The 18,306-nt window shown below is 41.9% G+C and overlaps 1 protein-coding gene across 1 annotated transcript in view; it reads left to right on the top strand.

The window, feature by feature from the left end:
* Positions 1–18,306, top strand: part of ATXN10 (ataxin 10) — a 129,242-nt gene that overhangs the window by 99,321 nt on the left and 11,615 nt on the right. Inside the window, exon 10 of the mRNA XM_089680763.1 lies at positions 7,600–7,663. Coding sequence (XP_089536889.1) covers positions 7,600–7,663 — 64 coding nt within the window. The remainder of the gene's footprint in view (positions 1–7,599; positions 7,664–18,306) is intronic.

Raw genomic sequence — 18,306 nt, 5'->3', positions numbered from 1 at the left:
AAAAAATAGTGTCAACCAAAATAGCTAAATAACACACATTAGGAAACTAAATATATAGTGCATAAATCAAATATAATGAACAGAATATATATATACGTGAAAACAGAATATTGGCCACATACAATGGTGTCTAAATTATACATAAATGATATATGCCATAGGTGAACAAGACAATATCAAAGGTGAAAAAAATATTCCATGCATGTGACTGTGCTTTAAGCTGGAACACACACGTGATCTCCACTTCTAAGTGCAAGTACTCTCCTTCAAATGGCAGCAATGCCTGCTCACCTCCCTTCCTCGACCCACACAGGGCCTCAAAGCAGTTACCACCTCAGTGGTGTATTCCTCTGGCAGACTCCTTATTCCTCCTCCTCTCTTATGCAACTCATAAAAAGACAAGAAAGCCTTCCATAGTGTAGTAAATTTAATAGGCAAAGTTAAAAATTACAAAGTTTTCCACTCACATGCTCCTTTCCATAAAAAAGCGTTTTTCCCAGCCTGTGGGTAGATATGCATGCACCTGGGGAAATCCAATATGGCCACTGTGTCCGGACATACGTCACCAGGAAGTTTGTCTACTTCCTGGTGACGTATGTCCGGACACAGTGGCCATATTGGATTCCCCCAGGTGCATGCATATCTACCCACAGGCTGGGAAAAACGCTTTTTTATGGAAAGGAGCATGTGAGTGGAAAACTTTGTAATTTTTAACTTTGCCTATTAAATTTACTACACTATGGAAGGCTTTCTTGTCTTTTTATGAGTTGCATAAGAGAGGAGGAGGAATAAGGAGTCTGCCAGAGGAATACACCACTGAGGTGGTAACTGCTTTGAGGCCCTGTGTGGGTCGAGGAAGGGAGGTGAGCAGGCATTGCTGCCATTTGAAGGAGAGTACTTGCACTTAGAAGTGGAGATCACGTGTGTGTTCCAGCTTAAAGCACAGTCACATGCATGGAATATTTTTTTCACCTTTGATATTGTCTTGTTCACCTATGGCATATATCATTTATGTATAATTTAGACACCATTGTATGTGGCCAATATTCTGTTTTCACGTATATATATATTCTGTTCATTATATTTGATTTATGCACTATATATTTAGTTTCCTAATGTGTGTTATTTAGCTATTTTGGTTGACACTATTTTTTCTTTTCACTAGAGGGAGTCAACACACATTTATTATATATAGTGGTCACTTTGATTTATAATTACACTATATGGAGATACATGATTGTATTCATGTGATACAAGCGCTTCACTAATTTTTAATTTTATTTTGCACTTATTGGTATCAGCTAAGTGACAGCAGCTGTATTTTGTCAATTATTCCCATGAGCGCAGGAGGATCCCTTATTATCCAGCGGCTAATTTGCCAACTGTCAGCTGAAAAAAATGATACATTCACTCAAAATCCAGCGACATACCAGTATGTTGCTGGTCCTTATTGGCATATATGTAACAGCAGAACATGGGCATATAATGAATCAGGTCTGTGGACCAATATGACCTCAGTTCATTCTTTTTTGTAAAGCCCATGTTGAGGGTTAGGCCCAAAAGAGCTTTAAATTCAGAAATGATAGGTTTCCATGTGAATTGTCTGGCAAGAGCTGAATTTGGGTGGGCAGTGATGTTGGGTGTATAAATTGCTTTGGCCCACAATCGATTGATGCAAATCTTTTGTGAAAACCAACAGAGGGGCTAAATGCTAGTGCTGGCAGCGAACGGGGATGATCCTGCTAACACTGCCTTTTTGGGGACACTGTACTAAAGAGGCACTAGTATAGTTATGTTCGTGATCAATATATTGATTCATGAATTTGGCCCACCAAGAATTTGGTTGGAACGCTTGGCTTAACGATTCCTGTCTACATACCAATTCACTTTCCCTCCCTCGGCTTAGAATCACAGTATTTCGCCAAGTCTAATCACCAGTTCCCTACCTACCACCTAATGCATAAGGTGTGGAATAAAGTTAAACAAATGCAGGGGGTGATAGGTTTAACCCATTATAGCCCACTATGGGGTAACCACTCTTACCCTGACCTTGCTAAACTTTCCTATGCGGCCAAGTGGCGCACGTATGGCATCACCCACCTGAAACATGTCTTTCGAGATGGGAAATTTTTCATTCTCAGCCCTTCAGGCCCTTTACCATCTGTGGTAGTCTATGTATTTACCTACAGTTACATCATGTAGTAGTGGCCCAACATACCCAAAATAATTTCCCTCTCTCTCCCATCCAATTTTTAGTACGCCGCAACGCAGCACAGTGTAGAAAGGTGCGATATCCTGTTGCTATGCTAACCTGCTCTCTATTTATCTGCATGCATATCCTTGCAAAGTGATGAAACTTTGGCAATTAGATGTGGGGGAAATAACGGGGGACCTGTGGGAACTGGTGCTGGAGGCTGTACAGAATAGTTAATTAAACGCCACCCAGTGGCTTTGCCAACTTTACATCTTGTTGAGGGTACATTGCACACCCTCCAAGTTGTTATCCACTTGCCTACTGGGCACTTACACCCCCTTCCTGCCAAGGCCAATTTTCAGCTTTCAGTGCTGTCACACTTTGACAATTGCACGGTCATGCAATGTTGTACCCATATGAAATTTGTATTATTTTTTTCACACAAATAGAGCTTTCTTTTGGTGGTATTTAATTGCACTATAAACAAAAAAAGAAAAAAAACATTTTTTCTTTGTTTCTATTATAAAATTTTGTAAACAGGTAATTTTTCTCCTTCACTGATGTGTGTTTATGAGGCTGCTCTGATGAGGTGGCACTGCTGGGCAGCACTGACTGGTGGCACTGCTGGGCACAGGTGGATGGCACTGTTGGGTACTGGTGTGTGGCACTGATGGGAACAGGTGTGTGACACTGCTGGGTACTGACGGGAGGCACTGGTGGGCGGCACTGCTGGGCACTGATGATTAGTGCCCTGGTGATCAGTTCCGATCTGTTCTCTGACATTTGGCAGTTTATTGGCAATACTTTCCTCACTTCCTGTGACAGCGGCAACTGTATTTACTCGGTGATCTGCTGTGTCATTGGACACAGCTGATCAAATGGTAAAAGGCCGTTTTGATTGGCCTTTTGCCACATCACGTGATCAGCTGTGTCTGTAGGACAGAGAGATCACCATGTGCGCACCACTGGAGGTGCACGGGAGGGCGCATTCTGGGAGGACGTCATATGACACCCTCCCAGAACTGGACAACCACGCTGTAGCCGTCATTCAGCTATAGTGCGGTTGCCAAGTGGTTAAAATGGGACTCCGTCCTGATGTAGCCTGTCTTAAATGTAGCAGAGACCATGGTAATCTTATCCATGTACTATGGCGCTCTCCTAAAGCACATAGATACAGGGAATCGATACTTACAGTGGATATAAATAGTCTACACACACGTGTTAAATTGTCAGGTTTCTGTGATGTAAAAAAATAAGACAAAGATAAATCATTTAATATCTTTTTCCACCTTTAATGTGACCTATAAACTGTACAACTCAATTGAAAAACAAACAAATCTTTTTAGGGGAGGGAAGTAAACATAAAAAACTAAAATAATGTGGTTGCATAAGTGTGCACACCCTCATAACTGGGGATGTAGCTATGTTCAGAATTAAGCAATCACATTCAAAATCATGTTAAATAGGAGTCAGTACACACCTGCCATCATTTAAAGTGCCTCTGATTTACCCCAAATAAAGTTCAGCTGTTCTAGTTGGTCTTTTCAGACGTTTTCTTAGTTGCATCCTATAGCAAAAGCCATGGTCCGCAGAAAGCTTACAAAGCATCAGAGGGATCTCATTGTTAAAAGGTATCAGTCAGGAGAAGGGTACAAAAGAATTTCCAAGGCATTAGATATAACATGGAACACAGGGAAGACAGTCATCATCAGGTGGAGAAAATATGGCGCAACAGTGGCATTACCAAGAACTAGATGTCCCTCCAAAATTGATGAAAAGACGAGGAGAAAACTGATCTGGGAGGCTACCAAGAAGACTACAGCAACATTAAAGGAGTTGCAGGAATATCTGGCAAGTACTGGCTGTGTGGTACATGTAACAACAATCTCCTGTATTCTTCATACTGTATGTCTGGGCTATGGGGTAGAGTTGCATGACAGAAGCCTTTTCTTTCGAAGAAAAACATCCAAGCCTGGCTAAGTTTTGTAAAAATACATCTGAAGTCTCCCAAAAGCATGTGGGGAAAATGTGTTATGGTCTGATGAAACCAAGGTTGAACTTTTTGGCCATAATCCCAAAAGATATGTTTGATGCAAAAACAGCACTGCACATCACCAAAAGAACACCATACCCACAGTGAAGCATGGTGGTGGCAGCATAATGCTTTGGGGCTGTTTTTCTTCAGCTGGAACTGGGGCCTTAGTCAAGGTAGAGGGAATTATGAACAGTTCCAAATACCAGTCAATATTGCCACAAAACCTTCAGGCTTCAGCTTTCAGCATGACAATGACCCAAAGCACACATCGAAATCAACAAAGGTTTGGAATGGCCCAGCCAGAGCGCAGAGCTGAATCCGATCGAAAATATGTGGGGTGATCTGAAGAGGGCTGTGCACAGGAGATGCTCTCACAATGTGATAGATTTGGAGTGTTTTTGAAAGGAAGAGTGGGCAAATATTGCCAAGTCAAGATGTGCCAAGCAGATAGACTCCTACCCAAAAAGATTGAGTGCTGGAATAAAATCAAAAGGTGCTTCAACAAAGTATTAGTTTAAGGGTGTGCACACTTATGCAACCATATTTTTTTAGGTTTTTATTTTTACTTCCCTCCACCTAAGGCTCCATGCAAACTGGACATTTTAATAATGCTGGTAATGTTGGCTGTGTAAATTTACGTTAAAAACATGAGGTTTCAGCGTTTTTGTATTAGCGGTTTGCTGCGTTTTTCAGCGTTAGTGTGTTTTTACAGCTAAAAAACTCCTCTAGAAACCCACTAGTCTTGGGGTTTTTTTTCCCAGCCAAAAAACATTGATCACAGTCTATGTGTGCATAGATAACATGCTGAGGGGTTTACTGGCTGTAGAAAAAAACATCAAAAGCCAAAAACAGCAGTTGTAAAAACGTCCAGTGTGCACGAGGACTAAAAGATTTCAGTTTCTTGTTCAACTGAATTGTACAGTTGGTTACATTAAAGGTGGACAAAGTTCTGAAATTATTTATCTTTATCTAATTTTTTTACATCACAGAAACCTGACATTTTAACAGGGGTGTGTAGACTTTTTATATCCATTGTACTACCATAAACCTAGTGTTTCAGTGCACAATACTGTCTCATCCGAAGTGCTGCCTTCTAGGCATATTGGATGATGTGGTTTTGGATAATTTTATAAAAGAAGCAGTATCGAAGCGATTTTACTACGTTGGAAAAACTCTTCCCCTCCCACACACAGAGAATGGATACTTTCTATGGGAACTGTTCTTAGATATGAGTGGCTTATTTATCAACACAGAGGCTGTTTTTCTAAATTAAAAAAAAATATGGGGTGGGTGGTTGGATATCCACGGGTTGGCTCCAACAGAACAAGTCATGGATAGATTGCTACAGTAACGTATTGTAATTTTGTAACTTAACCTGTAAATCATGTGAGATCTTTATGTGACACTGAGAACAGTATGGGCTGATTAAAGCAATGTGGAGGACCTTGTCTCGTGTTAATGGTTGAGGTACGGAGTATAAGGAGCGGATTGTTTTGTACTGTGTTTCATTGTCTTTATCGCTTGACCTTTGACTTGTGGTTGTGGAACCTATGCCGTGTAAACTCAATAAAGTTTTATTTTGACAAAAGAAGAAAAAAAAAAAAATATATATATATAAAATTTTTAATTATTATTATTCGTACGGACACTATGTACTAATAATGGGGGGGGGTGATCAGCGACCTATGGCACGATTGCGATAGTGTGCGGTCAATCTAACGCTAACTGACCCTGACGCTATCTGATGCAGCTAGTGGCAGTAATACAGTGATCAGTAAAAAATTCTATGTACTGACACTGTACTAATGGCGCTGGGTGAAGGGGTGACCAAAGGGTTAAATATGCTAATCTAATGTGTGTGTAAAATGTAGTGTATTTACTGACAGGATGGTGTTCTGTCTTCTCTCCCTGGACCTACAAGGGGGTCGGGGGCGCACACATGCCCGCTCAAACCTGAAAATAGAAAGCAACTTAAGGGTATGTTGCTTTGCTCAGAGCTGTCACTTGCCTGTAAATTCCCAATATTTAAAATGTTTTACATAATTTATTATTTTTTTTTATTATCTTTAAAAACATACTATCCAAAATTAAGGGAAAAAAAGATCTTCTGGCTAGTCCAATGTTATCACATGTCCTTCCTTATCTCCTTTTGGTGGTATTGGTTGGCTGTGCTTCTGCACTGAATGACGCTCACATTATGACATGTACACACCGCTAAGTGAAGTAGTAGTGCAGGTATGCAGGAAGGGGGTACAATGACAATGGTTGTCATTCAGTTCATAAGACCAGTGGCAGAGGACAACTCTGACCTGAAGGTCCGTATTGCAACAAGAGCTGCTTTATTCTTTTTATTGATATAAGAGAATTTTAAAAGTTGGAACCTTTTGGGGTTTTTATTTCGGTCTGGTCCTAATTAGGTAGAGAGACTTTCTTAGTCCATCCTGGTGACCATTCTTGCGGGGACAGAAAGTGAGGAAAAATCCAAAATTTACGTTAAGGAAGTAACTATAACTAACTGGATGCTGCCAGTCAACCTGATTTGAATATGCTTTTAGCTACAGCTTATTAAGAATTAAACCCTAGGATTACCAACTACTCAGATTCCTCCTGCACAATAAACCATTGCCCTGATGAAGAGGAATGTGTTTATAACCCCCAAAGCATGTTGAGTGTCAATTCCATTGACCACTGATAAAAAAATAGTAGGGATGGATAACCACACACCATAGAAGGACATTATTATTATTGTACAGGATTTATATAGTGCCAACAGTTTGCTCAGCGCTTTACAATATAAGGGAGACAATACAGCAACAATACAGTTCAATGCAAGAGGGTTAGAAAGGCCCTGCTTCTTGGAGCTTACAATCTAAGAGGGACATAACTCCAACTTAATTAATAAATTGATTAAAATCCTTGGACAACAGCACAGTTACAGAAAGGAACCAAGTTGACACTTTTCATGTCCACAGATTGTTAATCATAACCTTGTGATTAAGCATCTGTGGACATGAAGTGCTTCAGCCTGGTTCCTCTGCTTATTAGTTTTGTTGTCCAAGGATTTTAATTGATTTATTAAAGAAGGTGGAGTTCTTTCTATGGTATGCGGTTATCCATCCCTACTATTTTTTATCAGTCACGATACTACCCGGACCTGCACCCAGGCTGTTACAAGGGCTTTGGCATGGTGGACCGACCCGGAGAGGTATTTGTTCTGTTGTCCATAGAACCCTCTGTTATGGCAAATAAAAATTATGCATGGACTATTCCCTGTGGCTTTCCCCTCCAATCCTTTCACTTTACATAAATTAAGCATTCTTTTGCTTATTTTATTAACATGCTCTGTTGTGTTTTTTTTTTTTTCTTACAGATCTTTGAATTGGATGGTATTCCTCTTATTCTGGATAACTGCAGCATAGATGACAACAACCCTTGTATCCTTTCCAGAAAGTGTATATGTTGACTTTCAACTTTTTATTATTATTTACTCTAAAGCCTAAGTTTAGTTTTATTTTTTTTTTTTAAATCGGCACAAGGGAAATTACTTGGTCAATGCGATGTGTGCATTGGGCTGCTGGCTGCAGGTTTAATTTAAATCTTCCATTCTCTGACCAAACCCCAGTCCCCCTTAGTATAACCTTCTGGTGCTGTGTTGGTTAGTAGAGCCAAGGGATCTGTCATATGCACTCATCAAAAGTACCTACTATGCCTGCCCTTTCTGCCCCTTCCTGCAGTCATATGAATGAAAAATGATGAAAAGAGCATGGGTGGATAAACTATATAGCCACTCCCACCTTAAATAGATCGTTTGTAGCGTGTGGGCTGCCTTCCATTGTGTAGCGGTGGTGAGATGTCCCAAAATTACATTTAATTCCTTATCTATGCACTGTGGCAGGGCTGAGATGTGGAGAGATGCACTAACATAATGTGTGGTGTGAAAAAATGCAGCATGTCTGCAATTTTTTTGCAGTGTGCTGCAAGACAGCTCTTTGCAGCGCTGTGGTGTGAATAGGACACAGAAAACTAATTAAGGACTCTGCACATGGTGTGAATGAGCCCTTCTGCCAGATACACATGGTATCTGCCCACGTGTACCAGCCTTTACTCTCTTTACAGCTGTTGAGATAAGGCATCAGCCACGCAGGGAGTCTTTTGTATTGTTGAGTTGGCCAACTCATAAACTTGCACTGTGAGAAGGAAAGGTAAAACAATTGTATTCCTGAAAAGCAGGAAGCAGAGAATGTGTAATGAGCAAAGGTACTATATAATGATAAAATATTTTTTGTTTATTGAAAAAAAGAAAAAACAAATTGTGCTGGTTCACACCGGTATGACTTGTCTTGCGGTTTGACAGTTCCAAATTGCATATCAAGTCGTACCCATTTTTTGCCCATGGAACCGTTCAAATGGGCGCGGCACTGATTTTGAAAAAACGTTCCTGTACTATTTTTTTTTTTTTCCATTTCTTGTGTGACTTGCATAGACATCTGTGCATGAAGCTGCACAGATGTCAGGCAAGCTGCACATGAAATCACACTGGCCAGCAGCTTTGAAATCGCGCTACTTCAAGTGAAGTAGCGCGATTTCAAAGTCGCATTCAGTGTGAACCAGGGCTTAAAAAGGCAACACATTATTTTTAAAGCAAAGAGTGACATGTTGTCTCTAATAATATCAAGCTGCGTGTTGTTTGTTGCTTCATTTGAGCGGTAAACGTACCTACACTGATGATTTCAAATATGTTCCAAGCAGCTGGGGGCAAATTTAAAATCGACGCATTGTGTGTTAAAATGGGAAGCTACTGCTAGATGGGATCTCAACTGTTTACATAGCTGCAGAGGCTGGCTCAAACTTACTTGCTTTTGAGTTTGGCTGTTTATTACAAACAGTTACTGCGGAGTCCTGTTGTTTACAATAGACAGCAACATAAATGATGAATTTACATATTTCCTGATGCTCTCTTCCTCAGTTTTTTTTTTCCACGAAACTCCAGAAAAGGCTGTGCGAGGTAGCTCTAGCATACTTCTGTCTGGCAGCTGCCCATATAATTGTGGCCTAGGAAAACCTCTGGCTAAAGCAAACCCGAATCCAGTTGCTCTGCTTTGCAACAATGGCATTTTGTTTTCTTGCCATGCCAGGAAAGACAATATAAGGACCCATTTTATTTATTTTACTTCTCTGTCTGTTTTGGCACTAAGATTGCAGAGCGAAGCAGGAAAAGCTTATTATGAAGAAAAGGGGGGAAAAAAACTTTTCAGACATATATTCTTTTTTTTTTTTTTTTTTTTCAAGATGGGAATCCCTAAAATATTCTGATTCTTGATTCTGTGCTGTTATCATACTATATGCTGTGTTTAAAGAATTACCTTTTTTCTATAAATATTGCCACTGTTTCGGTGATCTGATATTCTGGGAACACCTAATCCCAAGGCAGTAACTCTAGCAAATCTGGACTCTAAGCTCCGCCCAGGCACCACAATTGTGCAAATGGAGAAATTAGAGAATAGCTAGGTGTGGGCAGCCTTTGTTTATTTCTTTAAACCTCTGTTGGGTGTTTGCTCCTTATAATTATCAAAAATTCTATATTTTCTCCAGAATGGAGATACACCAAACAGAAGGGCAAGCAGCTGTACTGTTCAATGTACAAAAATACAAACTAAAACTTTAAAGTGGTAGTAATCTAAAAATGTTTTCTATTGCAGTTTACCAATCCTTAGATGGTAGTGGCTACATTAGTTTCCTTTATCTTTACGCGGTGGTCTTTCCAGTAAGTCCATTATTTTTTAGCTTCCTTTAGCAGACCAAGCTGTCCAGTAAATTTCCAGTTAGCAGATTTAGACAAACCATTTAACACTACTGGGTGCTTACAATGGTCCGCTTTTATTTATTTATGTAAAACCTTTATCCTAAAATGGAAAAAAACTGTTGCAGAAACATCTTTAACAAATTAAAGCTGAACTCATGCTAACACTTTTTTTGTCATCTCTGTCTAGCTCTGCTAGTCCATTTAACACCATCTCCCCAGGCTGACTATACTGCTGTCCTTTGGTGTCTCTATTGCTCCTCCATCCATCCCTAACACAGGATGTATGTTACTGGCTGGATCACCAGTAGAAAATAAATGAAAACAAATCCTACAAAAAAATAGAAAACTAATGCAGCCACTGTTCAGTATTTTACATTATTGTTTTTGAGTTTAGTAACATTTAACACTTTAGTTGGAATTGTGATTATCATAACATTGAAAGCATAGAGCTAAGCAATGCGTCATTTCTGCATATAGATTGATACTGCCGTGCTGGGTAAAGATTTTAAATGTATGCATGGAATATTTATCTGTGCAATAATGATTAAAAAGTGATTGTATTGTTGCATATTGAAGAGGATAGTTTCATGGAGCTCTGCTTGGTGTATCCTCATCCTTGAGAGAATATAGAAGTGTGTTTTTTTTTTTTTAAATATATAATCACTGTAATTATGTGCTGTTTTGGACCTCCCATTCAAATTGTAAGTTCTTCTGATCTTTCAAACAGAAACATTGCTCACCACCTATGCTATAACACCCCCCAAGCTTTTGGAGTATGCCTGAGGAAATGTGTGCCCTTCTTTGAGGTCAGGTACTTGCTGTTGGATAATAAGACCTGACTCACAATTGGCCCTATAATTCATCCCAAAGGTGGTCAGTAGCGTTGAGATCAGGGCTGTTTGCAGGACACTCAAGTTCCCCTACACCATACACACTAAACCATATGGATCTGCCCTTGTACACAGGGGCACAGTCATGCTGGAACAAATAAGGACCTTCCCCAAACAAGCTGATAGTGCCCAATATGTCTAAAATGCCTTTGTATACTGTAGCATTGAAGGTACCCTGAAATACCCAAGCATTTGAAGCAGTACTTTTGACCATATAGTGCATCTCTGACTCCAAAGCCAAACTTAACAATGCTATTTCTCTTCAATTACACTGTTGTCTTGCAGAAGGATTGCCTAATTTTGTGTATATTCTGAATGATAGAGAATCTAGATTTGCAGTTCTGTAAACTAGGGAATTCTTGTACATTCATCTGGCCGCAGAAGTTCCTAAGAGAATTCTAAGACCCATGATCTAGTATGCCAACAGCCTTAAAAAACTGATATTTTCATTTAGAGAGGAGTTGGCATATAACCTTTTTAGATCCAGTCTGGTGAGACTAACTTTCTTGAATAGATTATTCTGTCTGATCTGCCCATCATCCAGAGGACAGAAGTTCTTTGGTTAAAGCAGTAACCACACAGAACGGCCACCTTCTGAGACCAGCGTGGGGAACTCTTTCGTTTGTTGGCCTATTAAATGTGATGGCTCACTCTGTAACTCTGAGGCTTACATATGTGTTATACAACATATAGATATCTTGCATCTGTGTGATGCCCACGCAGAGGTTACTGTGGCCTCCCCTTTTGGGTGGTCTGGTCACCACATCTGCATGCTCTACAGCACTATGGTATACCACATCAGAGGTGTGTCGAGGCCTAATATGTATCATTTCTGTCACCACACTGTAAAAAAAAATGTAGGATGCGTCGTTCAACTTAGCGGGAGATGACATCTGCAGCACTGCTCGTTAACTCCTGCTTGGTACTTTTGAGAGCCGTATCTTGAATTCATCCTGAGCATGTGAAAAGTTTACAAATTGTACAATTGTATTTAAAGAACTGTTTCAACCAAAACATGTTATTTTCACATTTCATAGTAATAAGTCAGGCTTTAAATATGGCTGGAGCTTCAGTGCTGTTTAGGGACTCCTGAAGGCCACTGGCCAGGAGGTTCTTCATTTATGGAGAATCTACTAGTGGATGCTTGTGGTGACAGCCTACTGAGCTGAAACACCACTAGTAGCCTGTCAGATCTGTTTTTGGGGCTGAGACTTTTTGGTTCCTTTTTAAGCCACAAAACCATAACATGTCTTGTTATACTTTCTTCTTGCTCCCAAAGCCCTACTCTTTATAAAGCTATGGTGTCAAAGCAATGCACTGATGATGACCAGCAAGTCTTAAACAGCTGTTTTCAGTTTATAATGCATGGATTTGTACTCCCTGAACCAGTATTTCTGGATGTACAGTTAGACCAGAAGCAAAAGTGAACGATTTGCATGGCTCTAAACCATTATTCTAAAATGAAGAATATATACATGTTCTTTTTTTGTATTTGTTATGGAAAGGAGACATACAGATACCTTATTCTTTTCAAGAAGGCTTTACTCTGCTATGCACTGGTTTAGTGGGAGGCCTTTTGGTATACTTGTAGCCAACACCCAACCATAACCTTATTGCTTGTTTTTTTCATACAAAAAATAAAGCTGGCATCCCCTGCTCCCCTGAATATGTGAATCTCCACTTTAGCCACTAGAGGGTGATCTGCACATACAAAGTATATGATGCAGGGGTGCTAAATTCACATGACTTGTTTCTTACCAAACACCAGAAAAAAGCCACCCACTCGCTGACACCTAATTATTGTCTTTGGCAGGTTTTCTGGGTAGCTCATTTGCAGATTGAGGACTTAGAGCTCAGTAGGCACAAACATTTTCAATGTAATATATTTGCACCTATTTACAGTATGGTCTTGCAAATGTTTTCTGATTTTTTTTTTTTGGCTGAATCTGGAGTTCTGTAAAGTTGGGCTTCTCTTTCCATTTATCCAGTGTTAAACTGAAATCCTATACCCTAGTGCTGATTTGTATCATCTGATACAGCTACTTTTGCAGCCCACATTTAAGCTGAACTCAGGGCAAATATTTTCTACATACAAGGAGTATTCTTACTTGAGTCTTAGTGTGCTTTGTGTATTTCTTCCAGATCTGTGCAGTAATGCAGTGTTAAACTTTATTACAGGAAGCTCCTGCACAGAGGCAAAGACCAGTTACTGCTTTTTTGTCTTGTGCAGGGTGACTGGTCTTTTCTCCACCCCCTCCTGTAGTTTTCTATGAGCAGCCTGTGACCCTGTTGGGCTCCTCCCACAGCTTTGTTTTCTGCACAGGCTATATACAGGACAGTAAAGATATACACTATATTGCCAAAAGTATTGGGACACGCCTCCAAATTATTGGATTCAGGTGTTCCAATCACCTCCATGGCCACAGGTGTATAAAATCAAGCACCTACAAATATTTCTGAAAGAATGGATCGCTCTCGGGAGCTCAGTGGATTGAAGCGTGGTACCGTGATAGGTTGCCACCCGTGCAATAAGTCCATCCATGAAATTTCCTGGCTGCAAAATATTAAACGGTCAACTGTTAGTGGTATGATAACAAAGTAGAAGCAACTGGGAACAACAGTAACTCAGCCAGCAAGTGGTAGGCCATGCAAAATGACAGAGCGGGGTCAGCACATGCTGAAGCGCGCAGCACGCAGAGGTCACTAACTGTCTGCAGAAGTCAATAGCTAAAGACCTCCAAGGTGGCCTTCAGATTCGCACAACGTTGCGTAGAGAGCTTCATGGAATGATTTTCTGTGGCCGAGCAGCTGCATCCAAGCCTCACATCACCAAATGCAATGCAAAGCTTCAGATGCAGTGGTGTAAGGAGTGACGAATCGCGCTTCTCTGGCTGGCAACCCAATGAACATTATTAATATACAGTATTTAGCGCCAAAAGGTTTGCTCAGCACTGTACATTATAGTGGGGGACAGTACATGAGACAGTACAGTAACAAAACAATACATGAGGGGTTCGAGGGCCCTGCTCTTTCGAGCTTACAATCTAAGAGGGAGGGGATAGTGGCACAGGAGGAAGTGGCTGTGGGGGATAGAGTGGTAGGAGTGGAGGAGATCGGCAGTTAGGTGAGGGTGGGGTAGGCTTCCCTGAAGAGATGGGTTTTCTGGGTGTGCCTAAAGGTGAGGAGGGTAGGTGACAGTCTGATGGATTGGGGTAGTGAGTTCCAGAGGATGGGGGAAGTCCTGCAGTCGGGCGTGGGAGGTGGAGACCAGGGAGCTAGAAATTAAGAGGTCTTGTGAGGAGCGAAGATTACGGGTTGGGTGGTATTTGGGTATCAGGTCGGTGAGGTAGTTTGGGGCAGCGTTATGAATGGCTTTGTATGTCAGTGTTAGTAGTTTTAATTTGATGCGTGGGCAATCGGGAGCCAGTGGAAGGAATGACAGAGGGGGGTGGCAGAAGAGGAACGGTTGGTAAGGTGGATGAGTCTGGCCACTGAGTTCAGGATAGACTGAAGTGGGGATAGTCTGTGATGAGGTAGGCCGGTGAGGAGGGAGTTACAGTAGTCCAGGCGTGAGATAATGAGGGAGTGAACGAGTTGTTTAGTAGTGTCTGGGGTTAGGAACGTACGTATTTTGGAGATGTTACGGAGGTGGAGCCTGCATGAGCTTGCTAGCGATTGGACATAGGGTGGGAAGGACAGTTTTGAATCTAGAGTGACACCTAGGACTTTGGCTTGCGGGGTGGGACTGATGGTGGCGTTGTTAGTCGTGATGGGGGGGCGTGGGCTGGGGGGGAAAATTAGGGGCTCGGTGAACATGTCTGGGTTTGGTGGTTGCCGGGGGAACTTGCCTGACTGCATTGTGTGAAGTTTGGTGGAGGGGGGATTATGGTGTGGGATTGTTTTTCAGGGTTGGGCTTGGCTCTTTAGTTCCAGTGAAGGGAATTCTTAAGGTGTCAGCATACCAAGACAATTTCATGCTCCCAACTTTGTGGGAACAGTTTGGGGATGGTCCCTTCCTATTCCAACATGACAGTGCACAAAGCAAGGTCCATAAAGACATGGATGAGCGAGTTTGGAGTGGAGGAACTTGACCTGACCTCAACCCGATAGAACACTTTTGGGATGAATTAGAGTGGAGACTGCAAGCCAGGCCTTCTTGTCTGACATTAGTGCCTGACCTCACAAATGTGCTTCTGGAAGAATGGTCAAACATTCCAATAGACACACTCCTAATCCTTGTGGCCAGCCTTCCCAGAAGAGTTGAAGCTGTTACGGGGCCAAAACGCTTTTAGGATCACTATACCGGATCCTCCATGCACGGGACTCCTCCAAACTCTCCCCGTGCAGGTCGAAACAAGGAGGTGAGCGGGCATTCCAGCCATTTTTAGGATATCTTCGTTACACCTGTCATCACCTTTTGGTTAACCATCACAAGGAGCGCATTGCTTGATATATTTAGGTGTTATTCACCTCACGGGACTTATATGTGTTTTCAGTTACATTTATGTTATGCTTTTATATTTTGAACACATTTATTCACTTGATACCATTGTTATATCACATATGCACCGTTAGCTGCACTGTGTCTATTTAAGTGACACAGTGGTTGTTGTTTTATATGTGATTTGGGATCTGTGCCTCAGAGCACTGTTTTTTGGGGGGTTGGAGTACTTTTGTGTGTAGTCCCATTTTAGACTCTGTGTTTATGCTTAGTGTTTTTCGCCGTATTACTATCAGGTCCGTTTTTAGGATCTTTTTAGGCACTATTGTCATTTATTGGTCCCAATTCGGACTTTTTTGGCACTTTGTTGCACTAGTGTTGTGTGAGTGTTAAGGACACCCGTTTATATTATCACGTTTATGTTCTGTGTTTATTCATGATTATATTGTATATTGATTTATTTATGATATATCGGTCCTTTTTTTGGACCTTATTTTGTTTGCACATGCTGGTGTGAGTCACTTTATATTTTTATATACCATTTGTCACTTTGTTTCGTAGGGACTTCACCACTGCTCAGACACCCACCCCACTTAGCATTCCTCACACAATAACACCCTCAACACTTCTCTCCCTTGACCTCATTACTATCGAAGAGGTCACTAAGGTTTTCTCTGAAGCCCACCTCACCACCTGCCCCCTGGACCCTGTCCCCTCACAACTCCTGCGGTCCCCCTTCCATCCTATGCTCCCTCACTCACATCTTCAATCTTTCCCTCTCCACTGGTACCTTCCCCTCCCCTCTAAAGCACACGCACATCACTCCCATACTTAAGAAATCCTCCCTGGACCTCACCGAATGAACAACTTAAGACCCATCTCCCTACTGCCATTTACCTCTAAACTCCTAGAACGCTTAGTCTACAATCGCCTGAGCTCCCATCTCACCGGCAACAACCTTCTCGACCCTTTACAGTCCGGCTTCCGCCCCCTACACTCCACTGAAACTGCCCTACTCAAACTCACCAATGACCTACTAACTGCCAAAACCAATGGCCACTATACTATACTCCTACTACCTGACCTCTCTGCGGCTTTTGACACGATTGACCACCCCCTCCTTCTTTAAAAAACTGCACTCTCTTGGCCTCAGTGACTCCGCTCTCTCCTGGTTCTCCTCCTATCTATCGCAGCGCTCCTTCAGTGTTACCTATAATGCTGCCACCTCCCCTTCACTCCCTCTCTCTGTTGGGGTCCCTCAAGGTTCTGTCCTCGGACCCCTAATCTTCTCCATCTACACCTCCTCCCTTGGCCAATTGATAAACTCCCACGGCTTCAACTACCATCTCTATGCCAATGACACACAAATCTATCTCTCTACCCCTCACCCCCTCAGTCTCCAATCGCATCACCAGCCTACTAAGTGACATATCGGACTGGATGTCACTCCACTTCCTCAAACTCAACCTTTCCAAAACTGAGCTCCTAGTATTTCCCCCAGCCCGTGCCCCTCCCCGACTTCTCCATCAAGATCAACAACACTATCCTAGACTCCAATCTGTCCTTTCAGCCCCAGTTCCAATCGCTGACAAACTCATGTAAACTTCACCTCTGCAACATCTCCAAGATACGACCGTTCCTAACCTCGGAAACCACTAAGTAACTCATCCACTCCCTTATTATATCACGCCTCGACTACTGTAACTTCCTCCTCATTGGCCTACCTCACCGCAGACTATCCCCACTTCAGTCTATTATGAATGCTGTTGCCAGACTCCTCTACCTTATTAACCGTTCTGTATCTGCCACCCCTCTCTGCCAATCCCTTCACTGGCTTCCAATTGCCCAATGGATACAATTCAAAACACTAACACTGACGTATAAAGCCATTCATAATACTGCCCCTAATTACATCACCGACCTTGTCTCATAATACTACCGAAAACGTACTCTCCGCTCCTCGCAAGACCTCCTACTCTCTAGATCCCTTGTCTCCTCCTCCCATGCTCGTCTCCAGGATTTCTCAAGGGCTTCACCCATCCTCTGGAACTCCCTACCCCAATCTATCAGGCTATCGCCTACTCTGCTCGCTTTTAGGTGCACTCTGAAAACCCATCTCTTCAGGGAAGCCTACCCCGACCCCAGTTAATACTGAAATCCTCTACTCTTCCTACCACTCCATCCACCACAGCTAATTACCTTTTGTACCACTATCCCCTCCTTCCTAGATTGTAATCTCCGAGGAGCAGGGCCCTCTAATCCCTCGTGTATTGAACTGTATTGTTACTGTACTGTCTCCCTCCATAATGTAAAGCGCTGAGCAAATTGTCGGCGCTATACAAGTCCTGTATAATAATAATAATATTTGTTATATTTACCTATTCATATTTAATTTTGGGTTCATATGGTATTAACGCCACATCATTTTGTTGGTTCTTCACGTTTATCATTTGGTATATGATTGGATGTTGGCAGCTGTACCTCCTTTAGTAATCTGTAGGGACATAGTTAGGAGCGCAGGAGGGTTTTTCACATATTTCAACTCAATATTGAACCCTATGGACTAAGACTGGGATGCCATTAAAGTTCATGTGCGGATAAAGGCAGGCATCCCAAAATCTTTGGCAGTATAGTGTACCTTCTACTTTTACAGGGGGGAAATCTGGGCATGCACATGCAGTTAGTGCACACGGTGTGTTTGTATGCTTTGTGGCTGTTGAGCAATATTTTCAAATAGATTTTTGTGCCTAGAATTCAGCTTTAAAGAAAAAAAACCCATGATGCTTCTGCCCTGTGGGGTGGCATCCCAGGGGTGCCAAAGAATCACTATTGGTTTGGTCCCTTATTGTGAGACACTGGAATTTAGTCACAGCCAGGGGTGGACTGACCATTTGGAAACTCGGGCACTGTCTGAGGGCCCGGGGTCAGTAGGGGGCCCCATGA

This window comes from Staurois parvus, unplaced genomic scaffold (genome assembly GCF_062004578.1).
Source record: "Staurois parvus isolate SC_StPar_1 unplaced genomic scaffold, SC_StPar_1.0 ptg000249l, whole genome shotgun sequence".
Lineage (NCBI taxonomy): Eukaryota > Metazoa > Chordata > Amphibia > Anura > Ranidae > Staurois > Staurois parvus.
The sequence above is the reverse complement of the archived record's forward strand: the minus strand, read 5'-3'. Positions and strand labels throughout refer to the sequence as shown.